Below are 19,782 nucleotides of genomic sequence, written 5' to 3'. Positions count from 1 at the left end.
GCGCGGCAACGCAGGCGTGGACTGACGGACGGACGGACGGATGGAGACTGACCGACAGCCAGGGAACAGGGGTAGAGGGCCGGGGCTCTGGACTCGGCGGTGGGCGAGGCGCTGACGGCCGGACGCAAAGGGCAAAACAGGGGAGCTGGGAAATGGAGCCTGAGGAAGTGTGAACGCGACACCTTCCCGGCCCGGGCGAGTGTCTGTACGGATGGGGTGGAGGGACCCACTTCCCTGGATTCTGTCCAGACCACAGAGCCGGGCCCTAAGGATCCTTTTTTCAAAATGATCAGAGGCAGCCACTGGGGGGAAGAGAGTTTAGTGATTAAGTGTGATACAATCCCTTCATTTGATGGGAAATTGTATTTCTGCATGTTTGTTTGTTTGTTTAGGTTCTCTATTTGTTTCTTCCTTTCCAAGTATTAATATTTCTCTCTCGAGTAATTCCTCATGCCCAGAGCTGCATCCTCCTCCTCCACCTTCCCCAGAGATTTTTTTTTTTAACTTTTTCCTTTTAAGAGAATTTGACTTAGGCAACCTCAATTCTTTGCACTAAGGGTCCTTGTCTGTGGATAAAGGTGTAAGATTTCGAGAGTAATAGGCCCTGCCCAAGTGTTTCAGTAGTAACATTCTAAATTCACATTAATCCTTAGGCTGGAGAACATTCTATTTGTGGGTTTTTTTGTTGTTGTTTTTGTTTTTTGCGGTACGCGGGCCTCTCACTGTTGCGGCCTCTCCCATTGCGGAGCACAGGCTCCGGACGCGCAGGCCCAGCGGACATGGCTTACGGGCCCAGCCGCTCCGGGGCATGTGGGATCTTCCCGGACCTGGGCAAGAGCCCGTGTCCCCTGCATCGGCAGGCGGACTCTCAACCACTGCGCCACCGGGGAAGCCCTCTATTTGTTTTTGATACAAACTATGACGAATTTGAAAGCATAACATTACCCAGTTTTTATTTAAAACTCGAATTTACAAAATCTGGACCATTCTCAGTTACGGTTGTTGTGATTTTTTACCCCATCTCTTCCTGTAGCAGTTTCACAGTTTACAAAGCCAGCAGCCTTTGCTCGTTTACTTGGTGTATTGCTCTGTGCAAAGACAGATTTTTGAAGCTGTTCTTGCCCCCTGATGGCTTACACTCTAGACGGACGAGCCAAAACTACCTTGCTAATATATCTCTTATGTAAAGTTTTTAATGAAAAGCAAATGTTTGAGGGAATTCTGAAGAATAAGAAGTTATTTTCATTTAGGGCATCAGAGAATGTTCTCTAGTTTTTAAGGTGAGTTCTGAAAGTTGGTTATACTGAAGGAGCTGAAGTGGGAGATGTTGCCATTCCGGGTGGGAGAGCCGGACAAGCCAGCACAAGGTAGGTAGCAGTGGGGACCAACTGGGCTAGTGCACTTCAGGTGTGAAGACATCTGTATGGAGACCCAGACCATGGAATTTGGTATTTGTCCTGTGGAAGCCAGGAAGAAGTTAACTGGCCTTTTTCCGGCAGGGCAAAAGCAAGATCAGAAATGTCTGAGCTACTGGGCGGTTACTCTGGCAGCCTGACTATTTTGAAGAAGAGAGTTGAGATTAGGACAGTGACTCCCAGGCCCCATATCTTTAACCAATCAAACTGTATTTAAGTGCACTTAATTTGAGATATATGGATATCTATATCTATCTATCTATCTGCCAGTCCAAGCTTTTGACCATCCTAAGAATATCCTTGTAACTGCTCTAAATATGAAAGAAATGCAGCCAAAACACAAGAATATGGAAATCTAGGGTGTACAGCCTAGTACTTTTCAATTTAGGAGACTTTTAATGTGGAACCTAGCTCTCTGGACTCTTATCACTTGAACTTTCTTGAGTCCCTACGGGCCCCTTGGACATGGAGTTGTGCCCAATGGTCTAGATAAGAGGTAACAAAGGGTAAGTTAGGAGAGGGGCAGTAAGGTGGGAGAGAAGGATTGCAGGGAAAGAAGATAACAGTTGGAACTGAAATGACTTAGACTCTGAATAGAAAAGAGTAGCCAGGGTTGGGGAGGGGGATACCAGTGGAGCTGAGATGACAGGAAAGAGTGTGCTGATAAAGGAATGCTACTTGCTAATGTCCTGTGGTCAGCAGACAAGACTTCATGGAGGGGACTGAACCTGTACTTACTATGTGCCTGGCACTGCTATTAATCATTCTACAAGAATTAAGTACTTTAATTCTCTCAGCAACCCTGTGAAATATGATGCTTGTTATCCCCATTTACAGAAGGGGAAACTGAAGCACAGAGAGGTTAAATAACTGTCCCAAAGTCACCCAGCTGGTAAGTGATGGAGCCAGGATATAGGCCCAGGAAGTCTGTCTCCAGAGCTGGTGCTCTAACCCCTCTACTGTAAGGAGCAAAGGAAGAAATTGTTTAGAAGACCAGGTGGCAGGTTCGCTTTGGGCTCTCGAGTTGAGGTGCATGCAGGAAGGCCAAGGGAAGATGCGCAGCGGGCACAACATCAACCTCATTTGATGCTCAGACCTTCCTCTGGGGTAGACTGGGCCTGTGTTATTGGCCTTGCATTTTCCCCATGGGCCAGGTGATTACATTTCTCTTCCAAAACTTCCAACAGGAGTTAGTCTCATCTTCAAACTAGGAAAAGTCAGAGAAACCCTAGTATCCTATATATCTGTTAAGGTTCCCCTTTATTGCCCTTCAGTACAGAGCAAAGCTACTTGGAGGATTTGGGCTTAATTTCAGGAGCAAGCCTCACCAGGGATGTATCTGTTTATAAGGGGAGGTTTCATCGTTGGCCTTTCACAAAAGCAATAAGTTTTGCCACACTGTACCCTTTCATGTTTTTGTCCTTGTTCTGCCCTGTTTCTAGCTTCAAGGGCTCACCTGAGCCAGGACTCTTGGGAGATACAGAAAAAGTAGAAGGAATGATCTCTACTCTGGAAGTTTATACTCCTATTTGGGGAGATGAGATTAACAGTTATAAAGAACAAACAAAATGAGATAGTTCATAATTATTACATTATGTGGGTAAGATGTAAGTTGCTAGTGGGCATTTGTGTTTTTAAATGTGCCAGGGACCTCAGAACTATAATATACCCTCTCTTGTATTTTCTCTAAGCCAAACATCTTTTGTACAATTGTCACCAAATACTGTCTGATTATATTTTATTTTCTTCTTCAATTGTTAGACTTTGCATTTGTGGCTTCGAATTTTCATGTCCTACAGCTCAAAAAATAACAATTCTTCTATAACTAGTTAAGTGGCAGAGCTGTGGATTGAACCAGGCAGTCTACCTATGGAATGCAGGCTATTAACCAGGATGCTCTGTTGCCTCTCATTGCCTGTTGTGGGCAACTTCTTGGCTTTTTTTACGCTGGTTGTGGACAGGTACACTCTCTGCCAGGTGGTGAGGGATGCTTTTGCCTCAAATGAGTGTTGCCAGGTTCACTGTCTCAGAAGCGATCTCCCCATCTGTGGAAGTCGTCATCAAGCTACAATCTGAACACCTCATTCAATCACCCATATATTCATCACTTTTTAATTGAACATGAGATTTCCAGCAAACCACTCAGTGCAGAGAAAACAAAGGCAAATGAAATCTGTTTCCTGTCCTGGGGGAGCTTGGTCTAGTGGGGGAGAGGTGAATAAATGTTTGTGATGCGATTTACTAGAGCTAGGAAAAAACAGGGAAAAACTGGTCAAAACCAGCATATGAAAGGATAGTTAGGTAAATCTGAAGATAGTCTTGTAGATCACACTGAAGCCTTAAGACTTAAGTACTGATTTTAGGGGAGATTCTTGCTTAACAGTATGAAGGTATAGAAAGAGATAAGAATGTCTCTTTTCTCCTGACCGTATTTCAACTTGAGCAATAAGTAATTTTGTATATATTCGACCTCGCTGAGTTAGGTTCATATTCTTTCTTCTGCTGTTATTCACCCCTGCTCTCTGAGGTTTCATATTGCCTCAGTCATCCATATAGATAAAACAGGAGGCCTTTCCAATGGTATTTTCCCAGAACATTGCTCTCTTCTTGTCTCCAAATTTCCTGTCTTTAAAATATCGTTTCCTTCTCTATAAAATGAAGCTGTCACATTTTACATTCTTCTCATTTGCTCTGTGTGTTTGTATACTTGTAAGCATTTTTCACAGTTTGAAACTTTGTGGGAACAGACTTTGCCCTGGAGTTTTATCATTAATTGACATTCCTAGAAGAAGGAGAGGAATTACACTGTATGTTTTCCAGACTTTTTCAGCAGCTCAATGGCCTCCCCGAAGAAGAAACTTCAAGGTCTTGTTGCTGCGACCATCACGCCAATGACTGAGCATGGGTAACTATGGTTTGGGACTAAAGGGATCTCCCTCCACCCCAATGGTCAGAAGGTCTCTATAGCAGCGGTCGATTAGACTCTGCAGCTTCTGCCCCTGCACTGTCTCTGACCCCAAGTCAGACAAGAGGTCCCTATATCACAAACAGTGCAGAAGGAGACGAGGTAAGATACGGCAGCTTGCCTTCCTCCCAGTGTCTGTAGCCCCACAAAGCAAATTCTTGCATTTCAGCAGAGCCCTGGACTTCCCAAATAAGGCCAGTGGAGTTGGGTGAGGAGAATCTCATTTTAGCAGGATTTGATATCAAGTTCTGGCCTCTAGATCCTGTCTCTAGACTGTCCGTGGACGTGATGAAATTGTCCTACCGTGAGGAAAGTGGGGAAGGTAGCTGCCAGACGGCCCCCTTAGGCATGTCCTACAGTCACATTTCAACATTGGTTAAATGTTTGGGAGCTTGCAAGAGGGCGGTAACAGCAGATGATTGCTGAGAAATTGTTACCCAAGCAAGCATTTTCCAGTGACTATTATGGCGGTCCCTTTGCTGGTACCAGCAGTTAGTGGTCATGTGCCCCGGGCGTCCATGAGCAATATATAACTACCCCCTGGACATTGCCATTAATAAGTTGGGGATTCATCCAGCATCTGGAGCTAAGTGTTTTAACCTGTTAGAGGAGTCAGTTTGCCAAAACAGTCAGAATTCTGGCTTCTTCAAGCTTCTCCTTTCTTCCTCTATAAAACTTAAATGTAGTCATACCTACATCATGGAGTTGTGAGTATTAAAATGGGATGATCCATATAATAGTGTTTAGCACGGGGGCAGTATGTGCTTAGGTCAGTAAGTTTGAACTGCTATTGTGGCATAAGAAGTAAACAGAAGATGAGGTATTTAAGGTATCTTTAAGGCTTTTACATTTTTGGTCTTCTGTTACTGAATTGTGTAAACCTTAACCCTACCCCTTTAAAGTAGATGAAATTTCTTATGACTTTTACCATTCTCATTCAAAGTTGACCATATCACAGTTTTCCTTGAGATCATTGGAGTTCAAGACTTCTGGCTTCTAAGATTCTTGAAAAATCACGTCTTTACTCGGTCTAAATAAAATTCTTGCTGAGATGGCATGTAAATCATTCAATGGTTAATAGCATTTTTTTTTTTCTGTTGCTTCTCCATTTCCACAAGCCCTAAGAAAGACTAAAGTCAGCTCCTCCTCAGTGTGTCAGCCACTTGTTGGGCAGATAAAACAGAAGGCATGTGATTGTATGAGCAGACAGGATTTACTTCCTGTTATGGAGTAAGATCCTGTTTGCAAGCTCAAAACACTACATCTGATTGATGCTACTTTAACCGTTTTAATCAGACTCCTCTTAGCCTAGAAGGGGCTTCTTCTAAGTCTTGTTTGTTCATCTGGGACCTGCGGAGTGTCACTGTGCTTTCTCTATCCTGCCATTTTTCTGGGACACCAGGACCCACGCGTATTAGATATAACTAAAACGATTCTGCTTTTCCGGATCCTTCTCTGTTTGCCAAATACCTCTGGCCCTGTTGCCTCCATTACGCAATTTCCTCTTTCTTCATGAATTCTCTTCTCTTCTAGGACCCTCACTTTCTTAAGGTGTGAAATAAAAATCCTTTTTTTTTAATAAGGGCCTTGTACGAATTTAAATTAAATCAAAATGTGTGTCAGTACATGGCACATAGTAGACATGTAAGTTTTGTTAGTTCCCTTTTCTCTCCATCTTTCTGCTCCATCCAAACATTCCTATAGGTATGAAGCAGGTTTGGAGTACCCACCAATAGCAGGTAGCCATTAACCCACTTGCCCACAAGGGAATCTGCATTTCTGACATGTTTCTAAGAGACAGGACAGAAAGAAGAGCCACATGGAATCTAACACCTGGAAATTCTGCCTGGGGACCAGCCATCATAGGAGTTTTCCTAACCTGGCTCTTAGAGTAAACCATGGCCTCCATAATTCAGAATGGCTGAACATTTTTTCTTCATAATTCTAATGATTCAACTCTGAATATAAGTTGATGTCCTAGAGTGGGAAAGTTGTCAGCAGAAACATGGTTAAAAAGATTTTAGTTAGAGTATCTGGGTTCTTGACCCCCAGCTTTGATACCACTAGCTGTCTGACCCTGGGGAGCTCTTGTCAACTTGTAAATTTCTCTCATTTTTTATGAAGAGACAGAGTTCAACCACATTATCTCTAAGGCCCATTCAAATGCTAAGAGTCTGAAGTCCTCTGATGTTAAATATTATTAGGGATATTATGGTGATCTCCATTAAGTAAGAATGCCTGAGTACCTGCAACTCCAATCTATCCTCCACACTGTAGTCCAGTCCTCATAAATAAATCTAATCATTTGTTAGATTTACTCTTTAAGAGTCTGAATTCCCTTTTGTCTAAGCCTTGCTACTCGTACAGACCATGGACCATTAGCTCCAGCATCACGTAGGAACTTGCTAGAAGTGCAGAAACTCAGGCACTGCTGCATACCACTGAACCAGAACCTGCATTTTAACGGTGTCCCTGGATGATTCTTCAGCACATAAAAGTCTGGGATGAACTGGTCTGAAGGTTAAAGCCCAGGAGCCTGGGCTGACATAGGAAGTCCTTTACAGTCTACATCTCCTGCCACGTTTCTGTTTCCCCAAACACCTCATGCCCTTTCTTCCCTCTGTGCCTTTACACATTGTTTCCTCTGCCTTTTTCTGCCGTCACCCTCTCCATTCTCTGCTCCAGTTGAATACATCTATTCATCCGTCAAAACCATCCTCTGGTGATTCTTCCCCATTTTCCATAGAAAGCATTATAGAGTCCTTCGTCTGTGGTCCCACAGTATCCTGTGCCTACCTTTTCACATTACATCACAATTATTTATGAGAGTTATTACAATAACTGTTGGTTACGTGCCTGTCTCTCCCAACAGGCTATGAGCTGCTTAACCTTATGCAGATATTTATTGGGTACCAGACCATCCACAGGGACTGAGCACGTATCTTATTTATCTTTGTATCTTCAGCATCTAGCACGGTGTGTGGTAAATTTGGTTATTTCATGAGTGAATAATTTTGTTATTTCATGGGGAAAGGAAGCTAATACTGATTGGCTAAAGATTATGTGTCATTCTTCATGCTGGGCATTTTAATGGACATATTCCACTTAAATCTTGACAGCAACTCAGTGAGAGAGAGCTGTTATCTCTATTTTTGCAGTTGATGAAACCAAGATCCTAAAGATTAACACATAGCTGGAAAGGAAGGTCTATCCCATCCCAACTCACATCTTTTTCTACACTAGAGTGAAAGACTTGCTTTCCTTAGTTGTTTCAAGAAATCACTTTCCTTTGGGTACATTCACAGTCGTTAGAACAGAAAGTCCATTTCAGATTGGCCAAAATGTCTAGAAAAAAGTTGTGCTTTCTCCCTCAAATGCCCTTGACTTCACCATGGGAATCTTCACAACACCCTCTAGTAACAACAGACCTGTTACCCAACCAGTCAGAAAGGGCCTGGCCTGCTGGATGCGGAGTTGTATAGATTATTGTCTTTGTCACTATTCTGGGAGACTAAATGACCCAGATTTCCAGAACAGGATGTTTTCTACCTCTGGCAAGGTGGGGTAGGTATTGTCCCTGCATGCTTCTCTGCCAAAGGAATTTTGAAGTAACCAAGCAGTTATTTTGCCAGAAAGGGCACATAACTTCCATCTGATTTTGAATGGTGAACTATACATATAATAGCCAAAGAGATAGAACATCAGATTTTCTGATATGCATGCCAGCTCATGCCAGTTATGAAAAGAACCTGTCCTGTTGATGCGTGTTCTCAAAGTGAAAGTCTTTCACCGTGTGTGATGCACCAGGAGAAGAAATGTACAGCAGTAGGGATTTTTCTCTGAAAAGCTGCTTCAGAAAAATTCTATTATCCATATACGCTAAGAGAAGAGATATAATCTACATGTAGTTTCACAATTCACCTGCTCTAGGCCTCGATTTGTGGCAAAAATCATTTGATAAACGTCCCCCCCTCTTACACAGTTTGGAAGTAAACTAAATGTCCAAGAATAGAGGCTTAGCTAAATTAATTATGTTCTTCCATACAGTGAAATGCTGTGCAGCCAGTATAGTAACAATATCTGAGAATGTGGGAAAATATCCAATTTGGAATGCTAAGTGAAAAAAATATTACAGTACTATGTACAATATGACTACATTTATTTAAGAAAGTACTGTATTTGTGAATAGAAAAATATCAAACTAATGAGAGTAATAATCTCTAGGGAGATCCTGAGTGGTTTTTTTTTCTCTTTTATTGTGTGTACTTTCTAAAATATATAGCTTCTGTAATATGAAAAAAGATAAGTACTTTTATTTTTAAAAAATCGTGGTCCTAAGACAAAGAATCTGAACCAATGAAAACTGAAATTAAGACATTGCATTGGAGTTAAGTATGATGGTCCCGTAGTTAAGACTTCCCTGATGGGCCCGTAGTTAAGACTTTGCGCTTCCAAGGCAGGGGGCGCAGGTTCAATCCCTGGTGGGGGAACTAAGATCCCACATGCCATGGGGCATGGCCAGAGAAGAAGAACAACAACAAAAAACAAAACTGAAGCGTTAAAAATCTGTTCACGTTTACAAAACAAAAAGTATGAGAATGTCTACAGCAAGCATGGAGTTTGGTTCTGGGCCACTCTCCCCACAGGTGCTAAGAGGTGTTTGTAGCGCTCACGAAGGAAGAGATGAGGCAGTGGAAAGCCAGTGGAGCCTTTCCAAGTGAACTGGCCTATGCCATCTCTCACCTTCCAGGAGCAACAAGCCCCTAACGGCCAGCTAGTGGGGAGAATAATTACCCAATCTCATTCTTTCCACTCTCTGTGGTGACTGCCCAATAACTGGTTCAGTGCCTGCAAGAATGAACATAAACCCAGGCACCCTAGGGAGGTAGCGTAGGGTGGGAAAATAGGGAAGGGAGCAAAGTCCCCAGAGAGAATTAGCATCCTCTTGCCACCCTAGCCCTGCTGTTTGGGGTGCCTTTGTGACAAATATGGTAACACCTCTGGGTGATTTCCCTGGGCCCATTTGTGACTGGAGCCCTGAGCATCTTCTGTCAAGGGCTGCAAACCTCGCACCTACAGTCAGGCAGGTATCTGAAATCCCTGAGGTGACCCGGGGGGCTTCTGTGCCTCCAAAGCAGACAGCCACTGCTCTTCCCAGCCAGTTGGTGCTGTATGGAAATGCGGGCCTGGCCTTGTTAGATCATCGGGTTTTCTTTTGTTTATTATCTAAGTTACAGGTGTACAATATAGTGATTCACAGTTTTTAAAGGTTATACTCCATTTATAGTTATTATAAAATATTGGCTATATTCCCCTTGTACAATGTATCCTTATAGCTTATTTTATACCTAATAGTTTGTACCTCTTAACCCCCTAACCCTAAATTGCCCCTCTCCCCTTCCCTCTTCCAACCGGTAACCACTAGTTTGTTTTCTGTATCTGCGAGTATTCTTTTTTTTTTTGGTTATATTCACTAGTTTGTTATATTTTTTAGATTCCACATGTAAGTGCTATCATACAGTATTTGTCTTTCTCTGCCTGACTTATTTCACTTAGCGTAATGCCCTCCAAGTCCATCTGTGTTGCTGCAAATGGCAACATTTCGTTCTTTTTTATGGCTGAGTGGTATTCCATTGTATATATATCCCATCTTCTTTATCCATTCATCTGTTAATGGACACAGCTTGCTTCCGTATCTTGGCAATTGTAAATAATGCTGCTATGAACATTAGGGTGCATGCACCTTTTCAAATTAGTGTTTTTGTCTTTTTCAGGTATATACCCAGGAGTGGAATTGCTAGGTCATATGGTAGTTCTATTTTTAGTTTTTTTGAGCAACCCCATACTGTTTTCCATAGTGGATGCACGAATTTACATTCCCACCAACAGTGTACAAGGGTTCCTTTTTCTCCACGTCCTTGCCAACATTTATGTTCTTATTGATGATAGCCATTCTGACAGGTGTGAGGTGGTATCTCATTGTGGTTTTGATTTGCATTTCCCTTGTCTGGCTTTTCAAACAAAGGTGTTTTTTTTTTTAACATGAAAAGAAATGTTAACGTTGTGAAAGTCAAACAAAACACATTTAGGAGCCATCCCTTTTCAACCTCTGATCTCTGTAAGGAGATTTGGTAGTTCCAAAAGACCATAAGTCCAAGGACATTGTGGGGGGCTCTGCCACTGCCCCAGAATTCCACCATTAGTGCCACTCCTATAGGCTAGGGACATTTTATAAGAAAAAGCAAACTGCTTTCTTGAAGGAATAGATGATGTATCACCCATTAGCACCCCTAACCTGAGTGGAATTATCGTAGCTGTCATCCAGCAAGGCCTAAAGGAGTGGGGGAGAGGGAGTGAGTGTAGACAAAAGCACTGCTACACTGACACCATAAAATAGCGTGGAGTTCTCTGAGGAAGGAGAAGGAGCTGGAGGGTTCACATGCTGGCCTGGATCTGCCTGAGGGTGTGGCCAGCTCTCTAGAAGGAGGACACCAGAGTAGGGCCAGACAAATAGCAGCTCTCAATACAGTCAGAGGGAAAGAGGATCATAGGATTTCACCCTATTTATTCCAGATCCACCTTGTCCTTGAAGTCTCCTTCCCAGCCTCCCTAAGTGGAATTATCAGTCCCCTGCTGAACCTCTATACTTTCTAACCAGTCACAGCCTTTGTCGTATTTTTCTCAATATTTTAGTTATTTATATATGCTATTTTCTTTGCTCAGTTAATATGGTAGTGAAATGTAAACACAACCTGCCAGTGTGGAGATAATCTGCTTTTAAAGCAGAGATGATGGGTGTTTCATCATCACTGTAAATTCCTGCATCAGGGCTCCTTCACTAGCCTTTGTTGAGTGTCTGTGCTGTGCCAGGTGCCGATGAGAGATTGTAAGGTATAAAAGGCACAGTTCTTACCTTCAGGAAGTTCTTGCTCCAGACTGGAGGGCGGGCATAAACAGTTTACAAAGTGATGTTCATGATAATAGAGATATGAACTTTGCTGAGGGTGTGAGGAATTTGTCACTGAGGAATAATAACAGCAATAATGATTGAGCCTTTAACTGAAGCCAGGTGCAGTGCTGAGCACTTGTGCTGGACTGGCCGATAGAGTGCCACTTGGTAGTCCTTGCTGAGTTTAGAGTCCACTTTGGGGATACACACATGCACCCCAAAAGACTAGATGTCTTCCTTAAGGACTTCTTTAAATGGAAACAAGCTCTCTAGCTTCCCTTTCCAAATAAGAAAACATTAGATTAAACCAAAAGAAAGCACATCAAAGTGAGTACGGTGCCTACCAGGCCTCAATCATCTGGAGCTCTGCAGGCTCCTCCTTGCTGAAGAGGCCAGGCCTGCTCTCAGTGTCTCAGTATGTGGCCAGGGTGGGACACACTGAAAGTGTGCAGGAGCCACTGCGTTTGAATCTGTGACTCCAACACAAGCTATTGCCCAGAGGCTTTATTTCCAGTTTCCAATCTGCGATTGGGAAGTTACTTGCATGAGTGGAGGGACATCATTGGTCAAAACCAAAGTTAGTGTCACACAAACAAAGCCCCAGCGAATCGTTCCTGCATCTCAGGGCTTGTTCCAAGCGGGGAAGAGCTGATGGAAGCAGCAAGGGGCTAGTGTGGTGTAAAGGTGTGCCTCCAAGTGGTCAGAAATATCTGAGGCAGAGAGATTTCAAGAAGTTGAGCGGCTCAAGCTGACCTAAATGAAGGTCCTGAGGTGGATTGTCTAGGCAGCTAACTCCCCCATCTTGGAGTCTTACTCAGTGAGACTGATAAGCGAAGATTCGGCATTTGAGCAAGTGGGACAGGGAGGGGCAGTGTTATGATATTTCAGGCATGAGCCATTATGGAGAGAGTTTGCTCCCCTTGCAGGCCTTTTAACTACATTAAAACCTACTTTTTGAGTGTTGTGGGCAGTGGTTGCCTATCCGTTCTTTGTTTTTATCTCTATTGTTCCTATTCCCTTTGACATATACAGTTTGATGTCTTTGTTTTCTATATGCATCAGATATTTTGGTTCCATTTTGTTTTTTAAGGAATACAATAAGTAAAGATGAAAAGAATGTTAATAAGGTTAAAATTACATTAGGATTCTCTGGCCCCGCTGACTAAAATGCAAAAGTACTAGCCAGCTAGTACTGAGTGTTCTTGGCAACCATGCAGTCTGCAACATGTAACACACTTGCCCCACCATTTTCCTTTGTATTTTCCTTCTCCATCCTCCATCCTCCCCACCTGTATTTTTTTTTAATAAATTTTTTAAAAAATTTATTTATTTTTGGCTGCATTGAGCCTTCGTTGCTGCGTGCAGGCTTTCTCTAGGTGCGGCGAGCGGGGGCTGCTCTTCGTTGCGGAGCACGGGCTTCTCATCGCAGTGGCTTCTCTTTTTGTAGAGCACGGGCTGTAGGCGTGCGGGCTTCAGTAGTTGTGGCTCGCGGGCTCTAGAGCGCAGGCTCAGTAGTTGTGGCACACGGACTTAGTGGCTTCGCGGCATATGGGATCTTCCTGGACCAGGGATCGAACCTGTGTCCCCTGCATTGGCAGGCGGATTCTTAACCACAGCGCCACCAGGGAAGTCCCCTCACCTGTATTTTGATTGAGAACAGGTCACTTTATCTGATCTGTGAGTCAGTTTCTAGATTTTTAAACTCAATATGATTTTAAGTATCAGATCTTTGCAAGGTCAGTACTCTTCAAACGGCACAGTGCATGCAGATCACGTGGATATCTTGTTACAGTGCAGATTCTGACCAGGAGAACTGTGCGGCCTGGGACTCTTCATTTCCAACAAATTCCCCCAGTTGCTGATACTGCTGTTCCGCAGATAACACTTTGAAAGGCAAAGTGATGACAAAGTTCCTTTTCAACTATTATCCCCCTTCAGTTTAACACTAACACATATAAATGGCTTTAAGCCTTCATTTATTGTGACAAATATTAAGTGCTAAAATTTTTAAATTACTAAGTTTGAATTTTCTTATTTTGTAAGCCTAAGAAATGATTGCTTCTCACCACATGGAAAATGTTAAGTTCTTGTATAACCATGCCCTCAACCATCACTCTGCCCCCAAAGGGCAAAAGATAATTACTTTTTAAGTATTACTTGTGATGAAGTTTAAACATAAAACCTTTGTGGATAACTAATAGTGCTTTTCTCACATAAGTGAGGCACATAGGGCTGAGTAGAGAAACCACCAGACTCAAGGGAAGAAAAAAACCCAAGCATTATTCAGAGCAGGCTAATAATTTCAGACTGGTTAGGTGGATTTGAATAACTATTAACACGAGAGAGCAGTTTATAATTGTGGGGATGAATTGAATAATCTAGAAAAGAATAAATACACATTTTTTTTCTAATTTTTTTCTTTATGTCTTTCAGAGAAATCAACTTCTCAGTCATTGGTCGGTATGTGGATTATCTTGTAGAAGAACAGGGAGTGAAGAATATCTTTGGTAAGTCATCTTTAGAGAGATACATATCTCTACATATCTCTAGCTCAGTCCTTAGAAAGTAGCTGTCACCAGATTACTAGCTAGGAGGTCACAGTGTTATTGTGTCACAGGTTATGGTTGAGCCTGGCTAAGCCATGTAAAATTTGTGGATTTGTAGTCTCATCAATTTTAGACCTAAAAGATGATCAAGAGATGATATAATTGGGTAGTGCACCTGAGATAGGCTGGGACCTGGGACCCTTTACTGGAGTGCTTACACCGGGACAAACGTCTCTGCGAGCAACAGACTACAAAGAAACTCTTAGGGAGTAAAAATCACTACACACATGAGCAGTGGGGGCAATTATGAACAATAAGATTCAAAAAGGCCACAAGCCAGCTGCCACTTCTAAGGTACTGCGAGCATGCCGGGTACCGCGTGATCCCTGCACCCAGCAGCACTGAGGGGGTGGGTAGAACACCTAAGCTACGCCTCCTGCCCAACCCACAGGCCCGCCCCTGTTGTTACCCCTTTTAAGGAACCAGCTCGCCACCTTGGGGAGCGAGCAAGGACACCTCTTTCTTGTTCTCCCTCCCTCATGCTGCAGCAGGAACCTCAGTAAAGCCTTGCCTGAATTCCCATCTGGCCTCTTATCAATTTCTATTGATTAAAGAGTCCAGGGACCCAGGTCTATAGACAGAGGTCGTTTTAGATCTGTAGTGCACACCATTGTCTTCATAAGTAACTGCCACCTATGACCACCTTGACATCCCAGTACTGAACGGTATTGGTTTTCCTGCCATTCAAGCCCAAATATAGAACTGCCTGGCGTGCTCGGAGATTTGCCTGAAACATGGGCAGTTACCTCTGTCTCCATTTAAAATACTCTCTGTCCCTGAAAACAATGAGATTTGTAAATTACAAGTCATACTTAACCTTCCCACTCCTTTTGACAAGGTGAGGATGGAAAAAAAGGCTGAGTCTGAGGTGGAAATGGAAACATGGCATCACCCCACCCACCCAGCTTCTGTCCTCTGGTGTTTCTCCGTGTCCCTTCCTCTCGAGCAGGGATTTCTGCCCCCGCACTGCCAGCGTTGGTGCTGGAAGCACGAAAGGTATCGGTTGGTCCCGCTGACTGACTCTCTGTTTGGAACAGTGAATGGCACGACAGGAGAAGGCCTGTCCCTGAGCATCTCAGAGCGCTGCCGGGTCGCGGAGGAGTGGGTGACAGAAGGGAGGAACAAGTGAGTGGCTCCATCATGATAAACACATGCATCTGCGAGAGCTGCGTAGACACAGCTATACCCCAGGTGACACAGCCTCCCTGCTCTCCGACCACAAATCAGGCCTGAGGTCAGCTTGTGGAAAGAGGAGCTGAGGCAGAGGAGGGCCCTTCCCTTCCGTGTGGAAGGGCAGCCAGACACACCCGGCTCTCAGAGATCCCATCGGGAAACTGGGAACAGCCTCTTGTTTTATCTACCAGGCCAGTCCCTCCGGTTCCCTGTCCTTGGCCTGAGGGGGTGTGGAGCAGGGCCCTGGCGACTGGCTGCTGAGTTCCTAGCCCTTCCGCTGAGCAGCTCATACTCCTTCCCATCTCAGGGTGGGTCCTGGTGGTTCTATCAGCCTGTTGCTTCCTTACAGTTCTCTCTGCATGTGACTCAGCATGCTTTTTGTGGTGCTTCCTCTTGTAGTCTTAGGGAGCTTTCTGCATCCTCTAAACTTCAGCGAGTTAATGTATTTGGTTATAACACTCAGTCTGTGCCACGGTGAAACAAATAGGACAGCATCAATTCAGTAAGCACGGCAATTAACCAAGCTTGATTTGTGGTCTGTTCTGCACTGTTATGCATCGTGTGTTATGCACTGTGCTGGCGCTGGAGATATAAAACGGGATCTCTGCCCTCAGGTTGCTTACCATCCAGTGGAGATGTCAGACCATGAAAACTAACACTGATCCTTCCGATAAATAGTGTAAACAGGGATCAGAGAAGGGTGATTGACGGTGTCTTAGGTGGAGGCAAAGATTGGAGGTAAGTCTCAAGTGAGCCTGGAGCAGAGGTGGTCAGTGCAAAGCCCCTGCCCACTTTGGGGACCCTTAAATGGCTTTAGAGCAACTTGGATACTCTGAAATTATACGCCAAATGTGACTGCGTGTCCACATAGGCACCTTCTAGTGATCTTCAGTTTTCAGCTAATTTTCAGTGAGATCCTGGGCCTCAAACATTTAAAGACCACAGGCAGAGTGAGGAAAGAAGAAGGCTAAGGGTAAACATCAAGAAAAGCACCAGAACCGGGAGGGATAGGGAAGTGGGCGCAGACAGAAAACCCTCAGAAGGGTCAGAGGGAGGTGAAGAGCAGATCCTGTCTGCTGGAAGGAAGGAAGTGTGCTTCAGAGAGCGTCGGGGGAGTGTGGAGATTAAGAGCAGGGCCTGCAGAGCCGGACTGCCTGAGTTGGGTCCCGAGTGTGCCTCTAAGTAGCTCTGTGAACTCAGGCAGCTCTTAAATGCCCTGTGCTTTGTCTGTGAAACAGGAATACTAATAGTACCTATCCTATGAGGCGCTGGTGAGGATTCAAGCAGTCTACACATATAGTACTAAGTATTATGTAAGAATTCACTGTAACTATTTGCAGTGGATATAACATTTGTTATAATCATTATTAGATGCTGTGAGAGTCAGTAGGATTGAGAAAGTAGGAAATGACCAGCTAACCTCAGAGAGAGCAGAGCCAGTTGGGTCATTGTCACGGAAGCAGCTGCCCTGAGGTTAGAATGCCGCAGACACATGGCAGGGGAACCAGTGAGGGTAGCTTATCCTCACCCCAAAAAATTTGCTGCTGAGGAGAAGGAGAGAAGGAGTCATGGATTAGAGTGAAGGAAGCAAGATTAAAAGAAGGGTAGTTTTTTTTCTCTTAAAGCAGGGAAGTAATGAGCACGTTTCCGCGCTGAAAGGACAGTGCCATTGGAGAAGAGGTTAAAGGGAGTGGAGAACTGATGCCTTTGATGGCAGGTCTCCACGGGGGCTTGAAATAAACCCAAATGTAAGCAGAGTAGCTTTAGGAGACAGCTAAGAAGCTGGGAGGAACGCATAGAAGGTAACACAGCTAAGCGCAGAGGTCAGGAGGAGAAGGGAGGGAGTCTGTGTGTGGAAGAATCTTTATCTTTGGTGTCTTGGAAGCGAGGACATCTGCCAAGAACAAGGGTTTGGGTGGAACTTAGAGCTTGAGGAGAAAAGTCAAGATTTGGAGCAGCCGCTGCAGTGACTAGGAAAGGGAAGTAAGTCATGGGGACCAGAGGCTTTCGGGACCCTCGTCCTCCTGAACTGGGAAATCACAAGTTTGTACTAAAGCCACAGACCCAGCAGCTGGGTGGAGAGGGGGAGGGAATGCATGATTGTTTTAACCTAAGCCAGGAGACAGGGGTAGTGAAAGGTTTAAGGAGGTCATGCAATAAAGCTGCTGGTGAGGGGAAAGCAGACCAGCCAGCCACCTTTTCTCCTCTCAGAAGTCTTCTGTTATCCTTAACAAATGCAGACCTGATCATAGCACTTCCCAGCTAGGTCCCATTTTACCGAAGACAGAAGAAGTCAAGAATCACCGGAGGGCTCAATGCTTGGGCCTTAACGGGGATGTGGTGTCTCCATCCCATGGGGGCAGCATGTGTGTCACTCTGAGTCCCTGGAAGACTCGCCAGCATGACTGCATTCACAGCTGAGTTTTATTGATCCTACCCTCAGAAGACCAGTCTAAGTGTGGCCTCTTCCCACGGGGCCCCGTGGAGCACCTCCAAAGATGAACACTGAGGTCTCAGAGAAAACCTCACTCGTGGCCAAATTCTGAGGACACACAAGATAGGAAAAAACTTTTCACAGTGAATTCCTTTCTCGTATGGCTGGTTCCTGGTTGTACTCTTTGAGGAACCTCTTTATTTTTATCTCCAACCAAAAATATCTCAGCTTTACACCTATTTTCATGCACATTGTCACCGTCAAATGCAGCATCTCTACCAATGCATAGTCAAAATAAGGTACTTGACTATTGATTGATTGATCAGTTATTGCTTTCAAAATCCTGTTGCTTATATACAGCAGAAACTAACACAACACTGTAAAGCAATTATACTCCAATAAAGATGTTAAAAAAAAATCTTATTGCTTAGTTGAACCTTAAATTTTATTCCCTGGACATTTTTTTAAAATCCCTGGTTAGATTAATTTTAAGTATACCACTGTAGAATTCAGTAGTCTTGAGATTGAGATTAGTCAGATATTAGCTAATTGCTAAAACCAGCACAAACCAAGGTAGCACAGCTCTTCCGTGTTACTATAAACTTCAAGTGATGCAACAGTGTTTTCTCTTTTGCAGGTTGGATCAGATAGTAATTCACGTGGGAGCACTGAGCTTGAAGGAGTCACAAGAACTGGTATGTATGTGGGTCCATCTGGGAGAGACCACTTGAGGGGCCTCCATCTTTATGCTTGAGTTAAAATCAATATCATTTTTGCTAAATATTGGATGCTGGAGAGTATAAGGTGTAGGACTGCAGGGAAGCCAACACAGAGCCACAAAGAGAGTAGCCCAAGGTGATAACTGCTGTAGCAGAGCGTTTAATAGGAGACAGAGGCACCTCTTCTTTTGGGCAAAGTAAGGATGGCTGTGGAGCTACCTAGTTTGCAGGTAAGGAACAGAACTTGAGCCAACCTAAGTTTTCTCTAGGAAGTAAAAGGCAAGGCCATCTGCTGGGCATAAAGGAGATGGAAATGGGGTTCAGAAATGAGAAGTGGTAAAAACTGAGAATTGCTGCCTGGAGAATGGAAGAGAAAACTTAAACAGAAAAAGACTGTCCCCACCCATGTTTATAGCAGCACTGTTCATGAGGTCGAAGCAACCCAAATGCCCATGGACAGATGAATGGATAAAGAAAAGGTGGTATATACATACAATGGAATGTTATTCAGCCTTAAAAAGGAAGCAAATCCGTCTTGTCACATGCTACAATAGGGGTGAACCTCCTTGAGAACATTATGTTAAGTGAAGTAAGCCAGCCACTAAAAGACAAATACAATATTATTCTTCTTATACTATGAGGTATCTAAAGTAGTCAAATTCATAAAAACAGAATTAGAGTTAGTCCCGCTAGGGACTAGGGGGAGGGGGGAAAGAAGAGTTGTTTAAGGGGTATAGAGTTTGTCGTCTGCGAAAAAGAAGCAGGCTGTAAAACAAAGAAATGCGTTTATTAGGGGTCCTTTTTTAAAAGTTGACGTATAGTTGATGTGTTAGTTTCTGGTGTACAGCAGTGATTCAGTTTTATATTTATATATATATAGATACAGATATATAGATATATAGATTAAGCAGTTATTGCCTTCAAAAGTCTGTTGCTGGGCTTCCCTGGTGGCGCAGTGGTTGAGAGTCCGCCTGCCGATGCAGGGGACACGGGTTCGTGCCCCGGTTCGGGAAGATCCCACATGCCACGACATGCCGCGGAGCGGCTGGGCCCGTGAGCCATGGCCGCTGAGCCTGCGCGTCCGGAGCCTGTGCTCCACAATGGGAGAGGCCACAACAGTGAGAGGCCCGCGTACTGAAAAAAAAAAAAAAAAAAAAAAAAGTCTGTTGCTTGGTTGAACCTTAAATTTTATTCCCTGGACATTTTTTTTTTTTTTTTTTTTTTTTTTTTTGCGGTACGCGGGCCTCTCACTGCTGTGGCCTCTCCCGTTGTGCAGCACAGGCTCCGGACGCGCAGGCTCAGCTGCCATGGCTCATGGGCCCAGCCACTCCGCGGCATGTGGGATCCTCCCGGACCGGGGCACGAACCCGCATCCCCTGCATTGGCAGGCGGACTCTCAACCACTGCGCCACCAGGGAAGTCCCCTGGACATTTTTTAAAATCCCTGATTAGATTAATTTTTAGTAGACCACTGTAGAATTTAGTAGTCTTGAGATTGAGATTTTTTTTTTTTTGGCTGCG

At 44.1% G+C, this 19,782-nt stretch overlaps 1 protein-coding gene across 4 annotated transcripts in view; it reads left to right on the top strand.

The window, feature by feature from the left end:
• Window positions 1–1,309: 1,309 nt before the first annotated feature.
• NPL (N-acetylneuraminate pyruvate lyase) overlaps window positions 1,310–19,782 on the top strand; it is a 48,101-nt gene continuing 29,628 nt past the window's right edge. For all 4 annotated transcript variants that reach the window (XM_073803638.1, XM_019952582.3, XM_073803636.1 and 1 more), the window contains exons 1-5: window positions 1,310–1,367; window positions 4,236–4,320; window positions 13,763–13,836; window positions 14,973–15,060; window positions 18,180–18,237. In XM_073803638.1, the coding sequence (XP_073659739.1) occupies window positions 1,325–1,367; window positions 4,236–4,320; window positions 13,763–13,836; window positions 14,973–15,060; window positions 18,180–18,237 (348 nt within the window). In that variant the 5' untranslated portion in view covers window positions 1,310–1,324. The remainder of the gene's footprint in view (window positions 1,368–4,235; window positions 4,321–13,762; window positions 13,837–14,972; window positions 15,061–18,179; window positions 18,238–19,782) is intronic.

This window comes from Tursiops truncatus, chromosome 1 (assembly GCF_011762595.2).
Source record: "Tursiops truncatus isolate mTurTru1 chromosome 1, mTurTru1.mat.Y, whole genome shotgun sequence".
NCBI lineage: Eukaryota > Metazoa > Chordata > Mammalia > Artiodactyla > Delphinidae > Tursiops > Tursiops truncatus.
Note: the sequence above shows the minus strand (reverse complement) of the source record. Positions and strands in the feature narration are given on the sequence as shown.